The sequence below is a fragment of the Salvia hispanica genome, chromosome 6 (assembly GCF_029641045.1).
Source record: "Salvia hispanica isolate PSC_SH4W2 chromosome 6, Shi_PSC_v1, whole genome shotgun sequence".
NCBI classification, from domain to species: domain Eukaryota; kingdom Viridiplantae; phylum Streptophyta; class Magnoliopsida; order Lamiales; family Lamiaceae; genus Salvia; species Salvia hispanica.
The window spans coordinates 2,341,545-2,357,171 of record NC_142697.1 but is presented as its reverse complement, the minus strand read 5'-3'; the positions used below and the strand labels follow the sequence as shown (position 1 = coordinate 2,357,171).

The 15,627-nt window shown below is 35.1% G+C and overlaps 3 protein-coding genes across 3 annotated transcripts; 1 reads left to right on the top strand and 2 right to left on the bottom strand.

Moving 5' to 3' along the window:
- Window positions 1–489: 489 nt before the first annotated feature.
- On the top strand, window positions 490–2,764 carry LOC125204647 (uncharacterized). Its single transcript, XM_048103354.2, has 6 exons — window positions 490–674; window positions 743–807; window positions 1,227–1,902; window positions 1,971–2,039; window positions 2,211–2,409; window positions 2,498–2,764. The coding sequence occupies exons 3-6, from the start codon at window positions 1,270–1,272 to the stop codon at window positions 2,506–2,508; spliced, it is 912 nt and encodes a 303-aa protein (XP_047959311.1). The 5' UTR covers window positions 490–674; window positions 743–807; window positions 1,227–1,269; the 3' UTR covers window positions 2,509–2,764.
- A 2,034-nt stretch (window positions 2,765–4,798) lies between these two features.
- LOC125208103 (glucan endo-1,3-beta-glucosidase-like) lies at window positions 4,799–6,856 on the bottom strand. The gene is made up of 3 exons (XM_048107660.2): window positions 6,710–6,856; window positions 5,616–6,232; window positions 4,799–5,370 (listed from the first exon to the last, which is right to left on the bottom strand). Exons 1-3 carry the CDS (start codon window positions 6,786–6,788, stop codon window positions 4,963–4,965), a joined length of 1,104 nt encoding a protein of 367 aa, XP_047963617.1. The 5' UTR covers window positions 6,789–6,856; the 3' UTR covers window positions 4,799–4,962.
- A 5,990-nt stretch (window positions 6,857–12,846) lies between these two features.
- On the bottom strand, window positions 12,847–15,627 carry LOC125208546 (glucan endo-1,3-beta-glucosidase-like). Its single transcript, XM_048108180.2, has 3 exons — window positions 15,515–15,627; window positions 14,214–14,830; window positions 12,847–13,356 (listed from the first exon to the last, which is right to left on the bottom strand). The coding sequence occupies exons 1-3, from the start codon at window positions 15,591–15,593 to the stop codon at window positions 12,958–12,960; spliced, it is 1,095 nt and encodes a 364-aa protein (XP_047964137.1). The 5' UTR covers window positions 15,594–15,627; the 3' UTR covers window positions 12,847–12,957.

Sequence of the window (15,627 nt, the reverse complement as noted above, 5' to 3'; positions counted from 1 at the left end):
GGTGAATTTAATTATTATTTGAATGATTGGGATTGTTACCAAGGCACTGAATATTTTATTTTACAATTTTGAATTTGTAATGTGGGAATCACAATTTGAATTTAATAATCCTTTTCATGAAGGATTACTTAAGGACCCAATTCCGTGCTGAGTACAATAAATTAAATTAAATAAACAATAGAAGTCCAATCCTGTGAGATATAAATATTGGCATACATAATTTACATAAAATAAAAAGTGTTATGAGCTCAAATTAATTTAGTTAAATCCTACACTAAATAATAAATGATTCCAAGAAAATAGAGGATTGCAGATTTCCTCTCCAAGCTACCGTGTTCTCTTCCAAATCTGCAGAGAATAATTTTACCGATTTGAAAATTTAGTCAAGACAACAATTAATTGTGAAATCAATTATACAATAATAATATTACACGTTAAAAGAGAGGAATATTTTCAGCATTCAGGCGTTACTTCTCCACATCGTCAATCTACTCCAAAAATAAACCATTTATAATTGCCAAATATTTCGAGAATCCAAAATCAAATCCCAATCAAATCCAAAATATACCTAATATGCTCTCCCAGCCGTCACTTACCCTCTCTCTCAAATTTTCAATTTTCAACCGAAGAGAACAAGAGTTTCTTCTTGTTGAACGCACTCATCATCTGCAGAGGTAATTTCAGAAAAAAAACTATCATCCTTCAGAAGTTCACTTTGACACACAATACTTATTTTTGACAGCAACCAATAACCGAATTCGGAAGGGAGAGAACCAGAGGCTTCGATCGCCAATTTGTTCATTGAAGGTATACAAATTCTAATGACATTTTACACTGCTGTTTTCCACAATCTGAAAATAATCAAGTAATCGAAGTAACGAGTAAAAGAACAAACTTTTAAAGACCGAAAACTAACAACTTATTTGCGGGGTTAATTGAGGCGGGGCTACTGATGGCTGATCGGAGACGGAGTGGCCGCGTCTGCTCGTGGAGCTTCCGTTTTGAATTTTTTGATCACTAACTTATTTATTTAAATATTCAAAGTTGTTGTGGTGCTTTTTATGAACGAATCAATTTTTAATTTCAAACTCATACTATGTTTTTTCTTAGGTTACTATTTGAGTATAATTGTTACTTTTGCAAAATATAGTTTGGTATAATAACTTTTCTTAGATTACTTATTTGGTTGTTTTCTATTTTTTAATTGTTACTTTTGCAAAATATAGATTGCTATAGGAACTTTCGATTGAAGTCAGTGTCATAGCAACTATGTCCAACAATCGTATGTTAGAAGCCATGATCGTCTATGTGAGAAGAGAAAGAAAGAAAATAGTTATGGATGCTTCCCCAATTTTATGTACTATGAGAGATCCCAACAACTGTAGTGAGATAAATAGCATGAAGGTGGATGATGTAATAAACATCTCTGAAAAATTGAACAACAACCGGACAGAGACGAGGCCAAAACAGCCTGATATTGGTTATGAACATCTTCCGTTGATGGATGGCGCTGCAACGGAAACAGAGACAAGGCCAAAACAGCCTAATATTGGATGTGAACATCTTCCGTTGATGGATGGCGCCGCAGCGGAAACAACTCAGCGTAAAAGAGTTACCGCTAAGGCTGTATATATTCGAAGGTACAAAGATGCAATGAAAGCTCTGATGAAGCCACATAGTAGTTATACGTTGTTATACGAGCCACATCTTGTTTCAAAATCAAAAAGTTCTAGCAAGAAGATGAAGGGTACATTGAAATCCACACAACAACAAAGTAGTCCAGAGAAGAATCCCACCAGAAAAGAAACACAATTTAGATCATTCTCACAAAATGTCAAGACTCTAACAGCTACTGGTATGCTTGACGGGGCAGCTGTGCAGTATCTTTCTGCATCAAGAGATGTAATTCCCTTTCGTATATATAGTTTTCTTATCCTATGATGTTCATTTGTTGTCTTCGTGCATATTAGAAGGAGCTTTGTGGAATTATCAAAGGCTCTAGCTATCTTTGTGGTTGCAACTCTTGTAATTACTCCAAGGTAAGTCATCTTTATGTTATTTTGGTGATGGCATGCTGAATCATGTGATACTTCAAATTTGAATAATCAATCATTTGTGAATCTAATTTATCACTTCCCTTAGGAAAGTTAAAGATAGTGCCAATATATGTTGCTTGATATGTCTTGTTATTATATTTGATCGTTGTGTAGGTAGTAAGTGCTCTCGAGTTTGAATGCCACGCTGGCTGCAAAACAAGTCACCCGAACAATCACATACACTTAGAGAATGGCAAGACCCTCCATTCGGTTGTTCAGGAGTTAAAGAACACCCCACCAACTATGTTATGGGACGCCATTCAGGCTGTGATCGGCCCTTCTCTGAATCGAGAAGCTTTCAATTCTTGGAAAGGTACGGTCTCTCGTGGTGTACCTACTTTTTTGTTTGTCAACACCTTTTATATCTCTTATTCCTTACTCTTCATGTTTCAATTTATCAGAAATCATTTGAAGCAACAATGAGAGTCTAATTCAGGTGTAGTTGGGAAAATTCTCTCTTTCCACTAGTTGAACACATCAAATGCTGATTGTTGATGGACCTGAACCTGAGTCTTTTGGTGTGGTAGACTGGGACTTTTAGCATTAGGCAGCAACCACTTTATCACTGTGCTATCACACAACACACAACACACAATGATACGATCATCCTCTACATATTATTAGGGAATATTCATAAGATATTATTCTATTTAGTTAATTGTGATTCATCCGATCCTTCTCATATTAGTTTAGATATTATTAGATTTGAATATCTTTTCATATATTTGTTTCTTGTTCATTAAGTTAGGATAGTAGTTCTATTATTATAAATAGGGATAGGTTATTATCATTTTATTCATTCAATTAATCCAATTAATCAATGAAATACTTTTCCTAAACTTGTCTTGAGCAACAAGAAGATTATCTTTCGTTCCTAATTGTTGTTCGTCGGAGAACGTCCGAAAATCAGCAATTCGTGGTCTATCTTTCGAGAACGTCGAAGGTTCGATCACCTTATCCCTCCGAGAAGTTAGTTAACCGGCCTCGTTACGGAGCACGTGTAAATGAAAGCACCAGTTGTTACACGTGCTACGTAACGAGGCCGGTTAACTAACTTCTCGGATGGATAAGGTGATCGAACCTTCGACGTTCTCGAAAGATAGACCACGAATTGCTGATTTTCGGACGTTCTCCGACGAACAACAATTAGGAACGAAAGATAATCTTCTTGTTGCTCAAGACAAGTTTAGGAAAAGTATTTCATTGATTAATTGGATTAATTGAATGAATAAAATGATAATAACCTATCCCTATTTATAATAATAGAACTACTATCCTAACTTAATGAACAAGAAACAAATATATGAAAAGATATTCAAATCTAATAATATCTAAACTAATATGAGAAGGATGGGGTGAATCACAATTAACTAAATAGAATAATATCTTATGGATATTCCCTAATAATATGTAGAGGATGATCGTATCACACAACATGTACATTCTTGTTATTCTTTAGTAGCATCTTTAAATTGTCTATGTTTGTCTTGCATAACTATAAAAAATGTTATGTTCTCTCATATGATAATTTTGGTTTCTCCAGTATATTTATACTATACTAGTTATAGTTGTTTTCTAGATAGCTTGCTCGTCCATGATTTAAAGGTTGACATAGATTGTGTCGATTTTAAGAAATGAGAAGGAAAGCTAATGACATGTAATTATACCTTTTATATTTATAATAAAATACTCCCTCTGAAAGTTTGTCCTATTTTTCCATTTCTGTCCGTCCCACAAAATTTGTCAAATTTCACCTTTTACCATTTTTGGTAGTGGATCCCATATTCCACTAACTCATTCCTACTCACATTTTATTATAAAACTAATATATAAAAGTAGGACCTACGTTCCATTAATTTTTTCAACTCACTTTTCATTACATTTCTTAAAACTCGTGTCGAGTCAAAGTGAGATAATATTTGAGGGACGGAGGGAGTACTGGTGTAATTATGATACAATAAGTGTAGTGTTCATTTATCCAAGATGTAAAAATTAAAACGAGCGTTTAAATTGTGGATGTCCTGAAATAGCAAAATAATGTGATTGAAGTATTATTTTATCATATGTGTTTACATGTTTAGGCTTTACTTCCATAATAATCAAGGATGTTTGTGAATTTTAGGCAAAACTCCCAATTCATAATGTTTAGAAATTGAAGCAAATGAAAATAATGATCTGCATAAAAAATGATAAATTGCTCATACGTGTGGGACCAAATATAGATTTATTTGTTGAGGTACATGTCGTGGCTGCAGGAGGGGATCTCGTGGAAGGGGTCGTGGGTTCAGAGCTAATGGGCCGGTCCAAGCAACTGCTTGAGTTGCTTAGGTGTTCGAACTTGGGTTTATTGTAATGGGCCGGTCCACCCCATTTCTATGCTTGTTTTTAGTTTTAAAATTTTCCACCAATTATAGTTGTATCGTTAGGATGTCGTCTCAGAAAAAAAGAGCCGTTTATATTTTATTGTTATAACCTTCAAGCTTCTCACAATTAGTTTTCATACTCCTCCCTTCTGCAAATGTCACATTTTGACACGATTTGAATTTTAAGAAATATAATAGAAAGTGAATTAAAAAGTTAATAGAATATATAATTGAAAATATGGGTGAAAATGGGTTAATGAATGTGAGATCTACTCTTAAATAGTAAAAGGAAATGTGACAAATTTCATAGTACTTTGCTAGTTTTACTAACGACCTGCATTAAGCGTAATAACATCAATTAACATTCATTTATTTAGATCATATATTACATACTGTTACAACAGCCCACTTACTTTAAGCTGTCTAGCTACCTTATTGGATTGAACACATAGATAGTAGGACAGAGTCTCCATATCATGCACATGTGCATCTTAAAACAAAAACTAGTTGAAATTTAAGTTGTATTTGGGCTGCCCGTTTGGATAAAAAAGCCCGAAATTCCTCTCCGTCTCGGCGCCGGGCTTTTCATTTTCATCAAACAGAGCAAATATGTACGTCTCAATAGGCTCAGGATGTCTCGGCGTCCCATCATCCACAATATCAATCAAATTCTCGTTATAAGTTTTCGCATTATACATGTTTGCAGAATCGCCACCGCGTGACGGATGGCCGGTCTCTGTCACCACTATTTTCGGCCTTCTTTGGCTGCCCTTGCGCCCCGCCTTTTTCTCAGATGTATGGTTATACATGCCACTAGTCGTCTTCAAGGACGGTTCGACTAGCCTCTCAACCGCTGCATAGACAGCATCGACCATTGCATAGAATAGATTGTCGTAATATTCTCCGTTCACCTATGTTGGCAAATGAAAGAAAATAAATATAATATCCCAGATTGGTGTAAACTGTAAGGAGACATCTGAAACCACAATATAATACTCATGGGTCACTTCTGCTGTGGATAACCGGTTTTCGATTATGGTAGACTGCAGACTAAATTTAACTAACCTGTCAGTATATATAGGCGCTATAATTATAATGGTATAATTTGTAAATAAAATGACGTGTACAGGACAATTATAATCAGATGACCTTTTACCTGAATCCCATGGCCCTGCTCTAATAGCGCGTATCCGATGTCGATTTGCCCCTTGTTGTAGATGTATGAGAAGTAAGGATACACATTCGCCATGAAAGGCGCGCCGGTGCTCACAATGAACGACAAAATCGGCCTCAAGTACGGCGCCACGTCGTCGCGGAACGCGCCGTCCGATGGCGGGAACGAGTTGCCGAGGGTGCTCATGCCGACGGTGGTGGTGACCTTGACCTGGCCGGCGCGCCCGGCGCGGCAGATGGCGTTGTAGACATTGCGCATCGCGGGGAGGACGAAGCGCGCGTAGCGGGACGTGGCGCTGTCGGCGGGGCTGACCTCGTTGCCGACGGAGATGTACTTGAGGTTGACGTCGGGGTAGTTGATGACGTGGTCGCGGACCCAGTCGTTGGCGCTGTTGGCGTCGTTGGCGAGGCGCTCAATGTATTGGTTGGTGATGGCGACGTTGAGCTCGATGCCCGAGCCGCGGAGGGCGTCGAGGATGGCGTTGTCCGGATCGTAGGTACGCATTCTTTTGATGCTGTGGCGCTTGTAGAGGTCCACCACTTGAGCCGGGGAGAGGAGGTTGTTGCCGTTTCTTCCGTAGCAAACTCCGATCTCGGCAGCTGCATTGGTAATGTTATTTTCTTATATACACACTGTTGGATAAACCTATGAAAGAAATGAGCCACTCATCCACTTAAATGTCTCATAAGGGGAGGGTTATCAAAGAATATACTATATGACACAAGATCATCACTAAGTCGATATTGGACAACAATGAGGGTTTTCAACACACCCTGCACATATGAGCCAGAATGCACATTGAATTCCACGCTTGCAGACAAAAAGATCTACAATCGATATGGATATGCTCTGTTATCCAAAACTATATAGAAGAGACATGATCGTAGAGAAACAGGGTTTTCAACATAGTTAATTAATTTCAAAATGTTATTAACATAGAAGAAATTTTAAAAATAGCTATATGTATCCTATCAAGACTATATTAATCATAGTGTTTCAATACATTTGTATGTATATATATATGCATAAATATAAACATTTATAGATGAAACTAAGGAAATGAGATGCAAATTGACCTGTGAAATCGAGAGAGATAGTTACAAGCAGCCCGAAGATGAGAAATGCAAAGAAGAAGTGATTTGATTTAGTAGCCATGGAGAAAGGAGAGCTCTAAATAAGATGGAATTGTGCAAGTTGATTATATCCTTATAGCCACTTCATTATTTATAGAGATTAATTTGGGTGCTAACTACAGTGCTAAAATTTTCAATTACTAATATATGTTTGTTTGCCGACAACATTTTCTTGCCAATATTATCTTTCAACTTGCACGAATATAGTAGAATACTAACGTTCTGAAAAGTTATAATAATACTCCCATGACGGTGAAGGTAATTTTAACTAAAAAGTGGAGAAACAGAATGAAAAAATGATAAAAGATAGTGGAATTGTGTAAAGAATTTAAAGACGGTGAAGGTAATTTTAACTTAGGTTTTATTATGGGGCTTCCCATACTCATGAGCCGTAGTAATGATCTCAAAATTAAGTTTTTATATATACCCATCCCTTTGATGTTAGGACATAAGTATTTTGGATAATTCCTTCAAAAATAACTTTAGTGCTTTTTATAATGCCTGACTTATTTTGAATGATTAAATAAATTCCAAAAGATCGTGTATGAGAAAAAAATGGATGTGATCTAGGTGCGTGGATTCACAATTTTTAGTTGAAATAGTTAAATTGTAAAGTAAGAAAAATTAACTTGAATACCTAATAAATAGTAAATTCTTTTTTATTACCAATTAGATAAAGGATGGAACTTTAGGATTTAATCGGGTCTATATTTACGTGTTAGATATGTTTCAGTGAATTAAATTATTTATTTCCAATAAAAATTAACATGATATAAGAATAAGCTTCTTGCTAGGATTTGGTTGACCCCCCTTGACCCCGATGGATATGCCAAACGAGACCTAAACAAGATACTTACAATCGGATTTGATACTAAATTTGACAAGATCCAATCCAAATGTGGCCCTCGTGATCTCTAATTTCCAAAATTGTCCTTTTCATAAAAGAAATATGATTAATAGAAAGCAAAAGAAGAATACACTACAGGAAAAAAAAATGTTTAAGGATATTTTTTCTGGCAAATAAGAATTTAATTTCTGTTTCTATATCGCTTACTCTTAAAAAAAACGACTTTAATTTTGGTTCTCAACTAAAATTAAGGGATGTAAATAAAAATGTTCTAAAAAAAAGTAGTACAAAGATTAAGATGGAGTAATGAACAATTTACAATTGTGTCCTCAACTTCCTTTTATAAAATAAATTGTATACCTCAATTTAAGGGCACTTTTCTTGCACCCTCAACTTTGGCATTGTGTCATTAATTTTGTATCTTTCTAATATAGTAACTTTATTGTAGTGATTGTTTAGCCGAGTAATTAAAAGCAAGTTGGATTTTTGTTTGATAATTACATCACAGTTGATTCTTGTTTGATAATCTCCTCACACTTGACAATTTCATTTATATATTACTTCCTCCGTCTCATAATATATGTCACATTTTTCTTTTTAGTTTGTCTCATGAAAAATGTTACATTACTTTTTTTGAAAAAAATTCTTCTCACATTAATATAAATCTTCTCATATAAATATTACTACCTAAGTATGTCATTTATTATAGGACGGAAGGAGCGAGAGTGTTGGAAGATCGTAAGAAAGCACTTAACTCATCAATCTCATTTCAATTTTCTTGTTTGCGACAACTTAATTGAGTAAACAAAGAATATCCACTAAACGATGTACCAAAATAGATATAATCACATCATTTTTAAAGTAAAAATTAATATTATATTTCCTTCCATGTTATTTGTATTTTTTATTTTAGGTCAGAGCTTTGAGATTGATTTTTAGTGTAATTAAATTAATATTTTAAATGTTAATGAGAAATCACTAATAAGAGAATACTTAATCAACTATAATATGTTAATTAAATATTCTAATTCCTACACAAAATTAAATAGTTTCAATTCAAGTAGTTTGGGACGAGCCAAAAAACGAGAGTAACATAGGACCAAGGAATTATAACATATCTATTGCACTAAAATAAATTCAGTGTAACATGTCTTCATAATTTTAATACGCCTAAAGACAACGATTTTCCACATAATCATATCCACCTTCAGTGTTTGGAGCACTTTGGCGACAAAAGGAATTTTAAGACAGCTTCACTTGATGTAGCTTTCTTCGAACCTGACATTCCACGAATGACATGCCATTTCCAATCTATAATTCCCTTAAGTCATAACTTAGTGTGGAGTTTTAAAATTGGATGATTTCCACTAAAATCTCCAACCTTTTTTTATTAAATAACAATCGTTCGAGCCTACAGCTATGGCGAGCTAAAGTATAATAGCCAAAATGTCCAAAAAAAAAATTAGAATAACCATCTACAATCTTTCCCACAACGAAGATTCTTGGCTAGGAAGGCTCTTACATGCCCGGTTAATTTTAATTTGTCCAATACAAAATTTTAATTTCATTATTTAAAACGACGCTGATTTATTCAAAATGTCATGTGTTGTTGTTGCGTCAAATTGGATTTTGCTACATTATTTTTGGTTTTGAGTTTTGATTATTTTGTAATAGTTGCAAATTTTGTACTCTAAGTTTTAAAAGTTATAAATTGACCAAAAATCAATATAAAATTGTGATTCAAATGACAATTATCTAATGGAATAATAATATTAAAATCTTCAACTCTGTCTCACGGTTTTGTGTACCTTTTGATATCTTAAATAACTAAAACTATAATTGGAACAATTCCCAATTCACTTGAAATAAAGTCTTTGAATCTTTTACGATATAGATGTCTCATGTGCTTTCCAATGTAATTATTTTATACACGTAAGTGTGTAGTACTGTTCCCTCCGTCTTAGTTAAGATCACACATTTTCCTTTCCCAATTAAGATACACATTTCATTTATTGGAAACTTTTTCTCTTCAACTAGCACACTCAACCACTTTTTCCCACCCCTATTAAAATATTCACCTTTTCTTCTCTCTCTATTTTATTACTTCCACCACCTTTCCTCTCTCCAATTAAACACATTAACCAATTACTCATAAAATCCCAAGCCGGCTAAAGAATATGTCATCTTAGCCGAGACCGAGGGAGTACTACTTCTTTTTGCAATGTGAATAGTAGAAATAGGTTTTGTACCTATTTTATTATTTGAATTTCCCTTATGGCTCGTCTACTAAGAGTGTCCACAGTGGTGGCCCTCTTGAGCATGCCTAAATCACCATTTATTGGGCATGCCCAACAAACTTGGCCCTGTCCATGAAACTTTGGTCACCACAATGGTGGCCACCAATTAAAATTATTTCTACGTTTTTTGTTATATTTTAATTTAGCTAGAATAAAAATTATTGGACTATAATAATTAAAAAAAGTCTAAATTAATTTTAAAAAATTTGACAATTACAAGTAAATATATTTATTGAAAATTTAAATTTTAATTATTTCGGTAATTAAGGTGTGAATTGAAATCAAAATCCTTAATTAAAAAGTTGACCAATTTAATAGGGATTTAGTTTTAGAGATTGATTTGTTTCCTAAATTAATGATAAATTTTTGAAAACTACCAGCTCTTTTCCGTCACATACTCTCTCTCTCCACTCCATCTTCTCCAAAATGCCACAATTAACACAAAAACTGAAAAAAATAAATAAAATTGAAGCCATGAACAGGGCTGCGGCTCTCAGCCCGCGCAGTGGCGAGCCGCGCCTCGCACCCAAGGGCCTCGGCCTGGCCGAGAGCTCGGCTCTCTCTCGTCCACCCCCCCGGGCCATGTCCCTCTCTCGCCTCGGTAGTGGGGGGGCGCTCCTGGGCCGACTCCGGGCCAAGGGCCGTGGCCCTCCCACTGTGGACTCTCTAAGTTTAGAAATTGGAACCCGTTTAGTGGATTGTCTCTATTTACTTTTTGTCAACCACCAAATGTTGAAGTTGATGGATTCGGTGGTGATATTTTCCAACACTAAGTAATGGCCTATTGTGAAGATTTTCCAACACTACGTTAAACAAATGGCCTATTGTGAAGACATGTTCCAAGAAAATACATACACCATTTATTTTATTATATAATATTCTCTCCGTCTCACTTTAGAAGTCTTAGTTGAGTTCGGTTCGTGTTTTAAGAAATATAACGAAAAGTTGGTGAAAAAAGATAGTGGAACGTGGGTTATAATTGTATATATTAGTTTTATAATAAAATGTGAGTGGAAATGGTTAGTGGAATGTGGGGCCTAATACTATTTACAGAATATTTTAATCGAGACTCTTAAAATGGGACACCCAAAAATGATAAACCAAGGAGGGAGTACTTTTTACATTTACGCGTGCTCTATGATCTCCATCTAATAATGAATTAACATTACTAAAAAATAATAATAGTGGGTGCAATAGAAAAATATGAAACTTTCAAAATAGTGTCGAAACATTCGATAGAAATGAAAGGTTTTGAATCCATATACAAGAAAATTTTACCTATTTTCAAATTCAAACACAACATTTAAAAATATTGAATTTACAACACGCGGTGACATGTATTCTCTCCGTCTGCGAGCACGAATTTTAAGAAATGTAAAAGTAGTAACTCTTATTATTATTGGATGGACTGAAACGACAAAATGTAGCTCTTATTATAGGATGGAGGAAGTAGTAGTATAATACATCAAAGAATGTATGTCGCAACAAAAATGTAAACATTGCAATTAAAACGAAAATGTTTGTGAAAATTTTATTGAAATAAATTTGGATTTATGTCTTGTTAGTTGTTGCCTACTTGGAAGCAAGCCTTATCGGAAGGTGATCAGTTATGTACATAAAAGGTGTTTATGATAGAAACCATTTTCCATTGCAAATACTCGTCTATGCCTTATTAATTAGCACCAATTTTTTTCTCATCTGTTCTTAAATTAATACTCTTATTATTTAGTATTATTTTTGGTAATAAAATTAACCTTTCGCTCATATTTTATTATAAAATAATACTTTTATTATTTACTATTTTGGTAATAGTATGTGAAAAAATTATAATATTTCCGTAATCATTAAGAATTTTTGAATGAATCTTAAATGTATATGAGAATGTCTTGGGTATCAGATTTGTCTATTCTTAAATTGATCGTTCATCAGTCGTGTAGTGGGTATTACAGTCTCACTTTGATCCGACACGAGTTTTAAGAAATGTAATGAAAAGTGGGTCGAAAAAGTTAGTGGATTATGAGTCCTACTTTTATTTATTAGTTTTATAATAAAATGTGAGTAGGAATGAATTAGTGAAATATGAGGTTCACTACTAAAAATGGTAAAAGGTGAAATGAGACAAATTTTTGGGGACGGATGAAAATGGAAAAATGAGACAAATTTTCAGGGACGGAGGCTGTAATAGTTAGTACGTATCCACGTGCACTATTGCAACACGATCTTCAAACATTATTTTGAAAACAATGAAAGGTTTGTTTACTAAGAATAATTAAGTTAAAAACAATTAAAACGTGGATATGGAACATGCAAAAGCGGGAATTATAAGATATTTGAAATCACCTATTCTAGCTAGTTCGATTAACTATTACAATACTACTCCCTCCGTCCCACGTTACTTGAGTCACTTCTTTTTCGCACTCGCTTTGAAAAAATAATAATAAATAGTTAGAGTAGAGAAAAAATAAAGTAAAAAAGATAATACTATAGTTAAGACTCTTCTCTACATTATTCTCTCTCTTACTTTTCTTTCTCTCCACTTTAACTATTTATTATTATTTTTTCAAAACGAGTGCAAAAAAGAAATGACTCAAGTAACGTGGGACAGAGGGAGTATATATTAAGACGATTGATTATGTATTCTAAACCTTCAATAGGACAATCAAAATCATGGTTTTATCAGTTATCCGTTCATCTCTTATTCACGAAATTGATTTCTTTATAAGTGCGTAATTTCTATTTATGCATGTTCCTAATTGATGATATTAACCATTCTCAGTAAATTATCCTCAACACCGTATTAAAGTATAGGAATAATATAAGCTATAATAACTGAATTAGGGGAGAGAAATATAGATAAGTTGTAGTAATAACTTTATATTTTTGAATTAAATAACATTTTCTAACATTTATTTATTTATTTATTTTATGTAGTATTTTCCTTCGATCGAATTACATATATTACAATACATGACTTACTTTCAGATGACTAACTACCTCGTTGGATCAGCACATTGATAGGAAGACACTGTCTCTATATAAAACAAAAACTAGTTGAAATTCATGTCATATTTGGACTGCCCATTTGGATAAAAAAGCCCAAAATTCCTCTCTGTGTCAGGCCCGATCTTCAAATTTTCATCAAACAGAGCAAATATGTAGGTCTCTATAGGCCCAGAATGTCTCGGTGTCCCATTATTCACAACACCAAGCAAATTCTCATTAAAAGTTTTTGCATTAACCAAGTTTGCCGCTTTGCCACCGCTTGAGGGATGTCCGCTCTCCGTCACCACTACTTTCGGCCCGCGCCTACCGCCCGCCTTCTTTTCGGATGTACGGTTATGCATACCACCAGTTGTATGTAGCGAAGGATTGACCATCCTGTCAATCGCCGCATAGACAGCATCGACCATCGCATAGTAAATATTAGCATAATAGACTCCGTTTATCTGGAAAAAAAAAAAAATCTCTAGTGAGGTCGATGTGTTCGTAAATTCTATTTAATTAGGGTTACTTGATCCTCTAGCTAGTGTAAGACATGAGACATAATTTTGGCAGGGGTCCGCACGGATCAAGTAGGTGAAAAATTATTTGAAATTTTGTTTGATAACGGATAAAATTATGATTTCATCACGTGAGTTTTAAAAAATATGACACGAATAGTTTAACATTTCATTCAAATAAAAACTTTGCACGTCTGAGGCAACAATGGTATCTGACACTCCATCCATCCCTTAGAAACATGTTAATTGAGGATGACACGAGTTTTAACGTGTGATTGATAAAGTAAGAAATAATGAGAAAAAGTAGGTGAAATAATGTAGTGGATGGTAAAGTAAAAGAGAATGAGAAAAGATTTCTAAAAATGGATATGAACTATGGGAACGAACGAAAAAGGAAATTCAGCCTATTTCTGTGGGACATAGAGAGTAATTTATTAAAAATCCTTATTAAAATTTGAGCCAAGACCTTTTTATCATAGACTGCTCACGTGGGTAAGATTTAAGAGTGTTTAACACGCTTCTACATGTGTGGATCAGAATGAACATCGGACTTCCACACGCGGGGTAGACAAGACAAGAGATAAGAGATCAGATCCATCATCGAAGTGGGGGCTAGAATGAACATTGGACTTCCACACGTGGGGTAGACAAAACAAGATATAAGAGATCCATTATCGTGAAGTAGACAAAAGAGATAAGAGGAAGAGATCATTTATGGACTTCAGTATGATAACATATTAGAAATGGACACCTCACTAAGTTGATATGCGACAAGATTTAAGAGATTTTAACACGTCTCTTACCCATATCCCATGACCCGGCTCCAACAGCGCGTATCCGAGATCGATCTGCCCGTTACTATTGACATATGCGAAGTAAGGATACGCATTCACCATGAAAGGCGCGCCGGTGTTCATCATGAACGACAAAATCGGCCTCAGCCACGGCGCCACGTCATCACGGAACACGCCGTCCTCGGGCGGAAACGAGTTGCTGAGGGTGCTCATGCCGACGGTGGTGGTGACCTTGACCTGGCCGTCGCGTCGGGCGCGGAAGATGGCTCTGTAGACGTTGCGCATCGCGGGGAGGACGAAGCGCGCGTAGCGTGACGTGGCGGGGTCGGCGGGGCTGACCTCGTTGCCGACGGAGATGGACCTGAGATTGACGTCGGGGTAGTTGAGGACGTGGTCGCGGACCCAGGCGTTGGCGTCGTTGGCGTCGTCGGCGAGGCGCTGGATGAATTGGTTGGTGATGGCGACGGTGAGCTCGATGCCCGAGCCGCGGAGGGCGTCGAGGATGGCGTTGTCCGGGTCGTAGGTGCGCATTTTTTTGATGTTGTGGCGCTTGTAGAGGCTCACCACTTGCGCCGGCGGGAGGAGGTTGTTGCCGTTTCTTCCAAAGCAAACTCCGATCTCGGCAACTGCATTATGCCATAGTTAAGACGTTTATTTTCGGCATGAAGTATGTTTATTGCGTTAGAGAGAGAAAATTATGAAAGAATAAAAAGTAAAGAGAATAAAGTAGAAAAACGAATAAATTAACAAAGAGAAAACTAGTAGAAAATGAAAAGAGAGTTAATTATTTTTATATAGGGAAATGAATCAACTTTAAAGGAATTTCCCAAAATGTAAAAATGACTCAACTATGGTGAAACTGAGGGAACACAAATTTAAAATTAAATATAAAAAAATTTATTATTATCTTCGTTCATAAAATATAGTCTTGCTGCCAATGATACGAGCTTTGATATTAAAAATAAGTGAGATAGAAAAATTATTTGTTGAAGTATTATTATTTGAAAATGAGTCGTATTTCATTGGAGGAAAACCTTGCTATAAATAGTTAGAAACTAAATTTGGTGATTGGCCCAAAATACAAAAACAAGACTATTTTTCATTGACGTAGGTAGTATAACTATATAATGAATCGTTGTTAACAATTTAATTAAATCAACATGGAATAAATTAAAATACAAAAAAAAAAAACTATATATGTAGCCGATCGATTCTATATTAATCGTAATGTTTCGGTACATTTGTATGTATATATATGCATAAGAATACACATATAAAGATGGAACGAAGGAAATGAGATGCAAGTTCACCTGTGAAATCTAGAGAGATAGTTACAAGCAGCCCGAAGATGAGAAATGCAAAGAAGAAGTGATTTGATTTAGTAGCCATGGAGAAAGGAGAGCTCTAAAATAAGATAGAATTG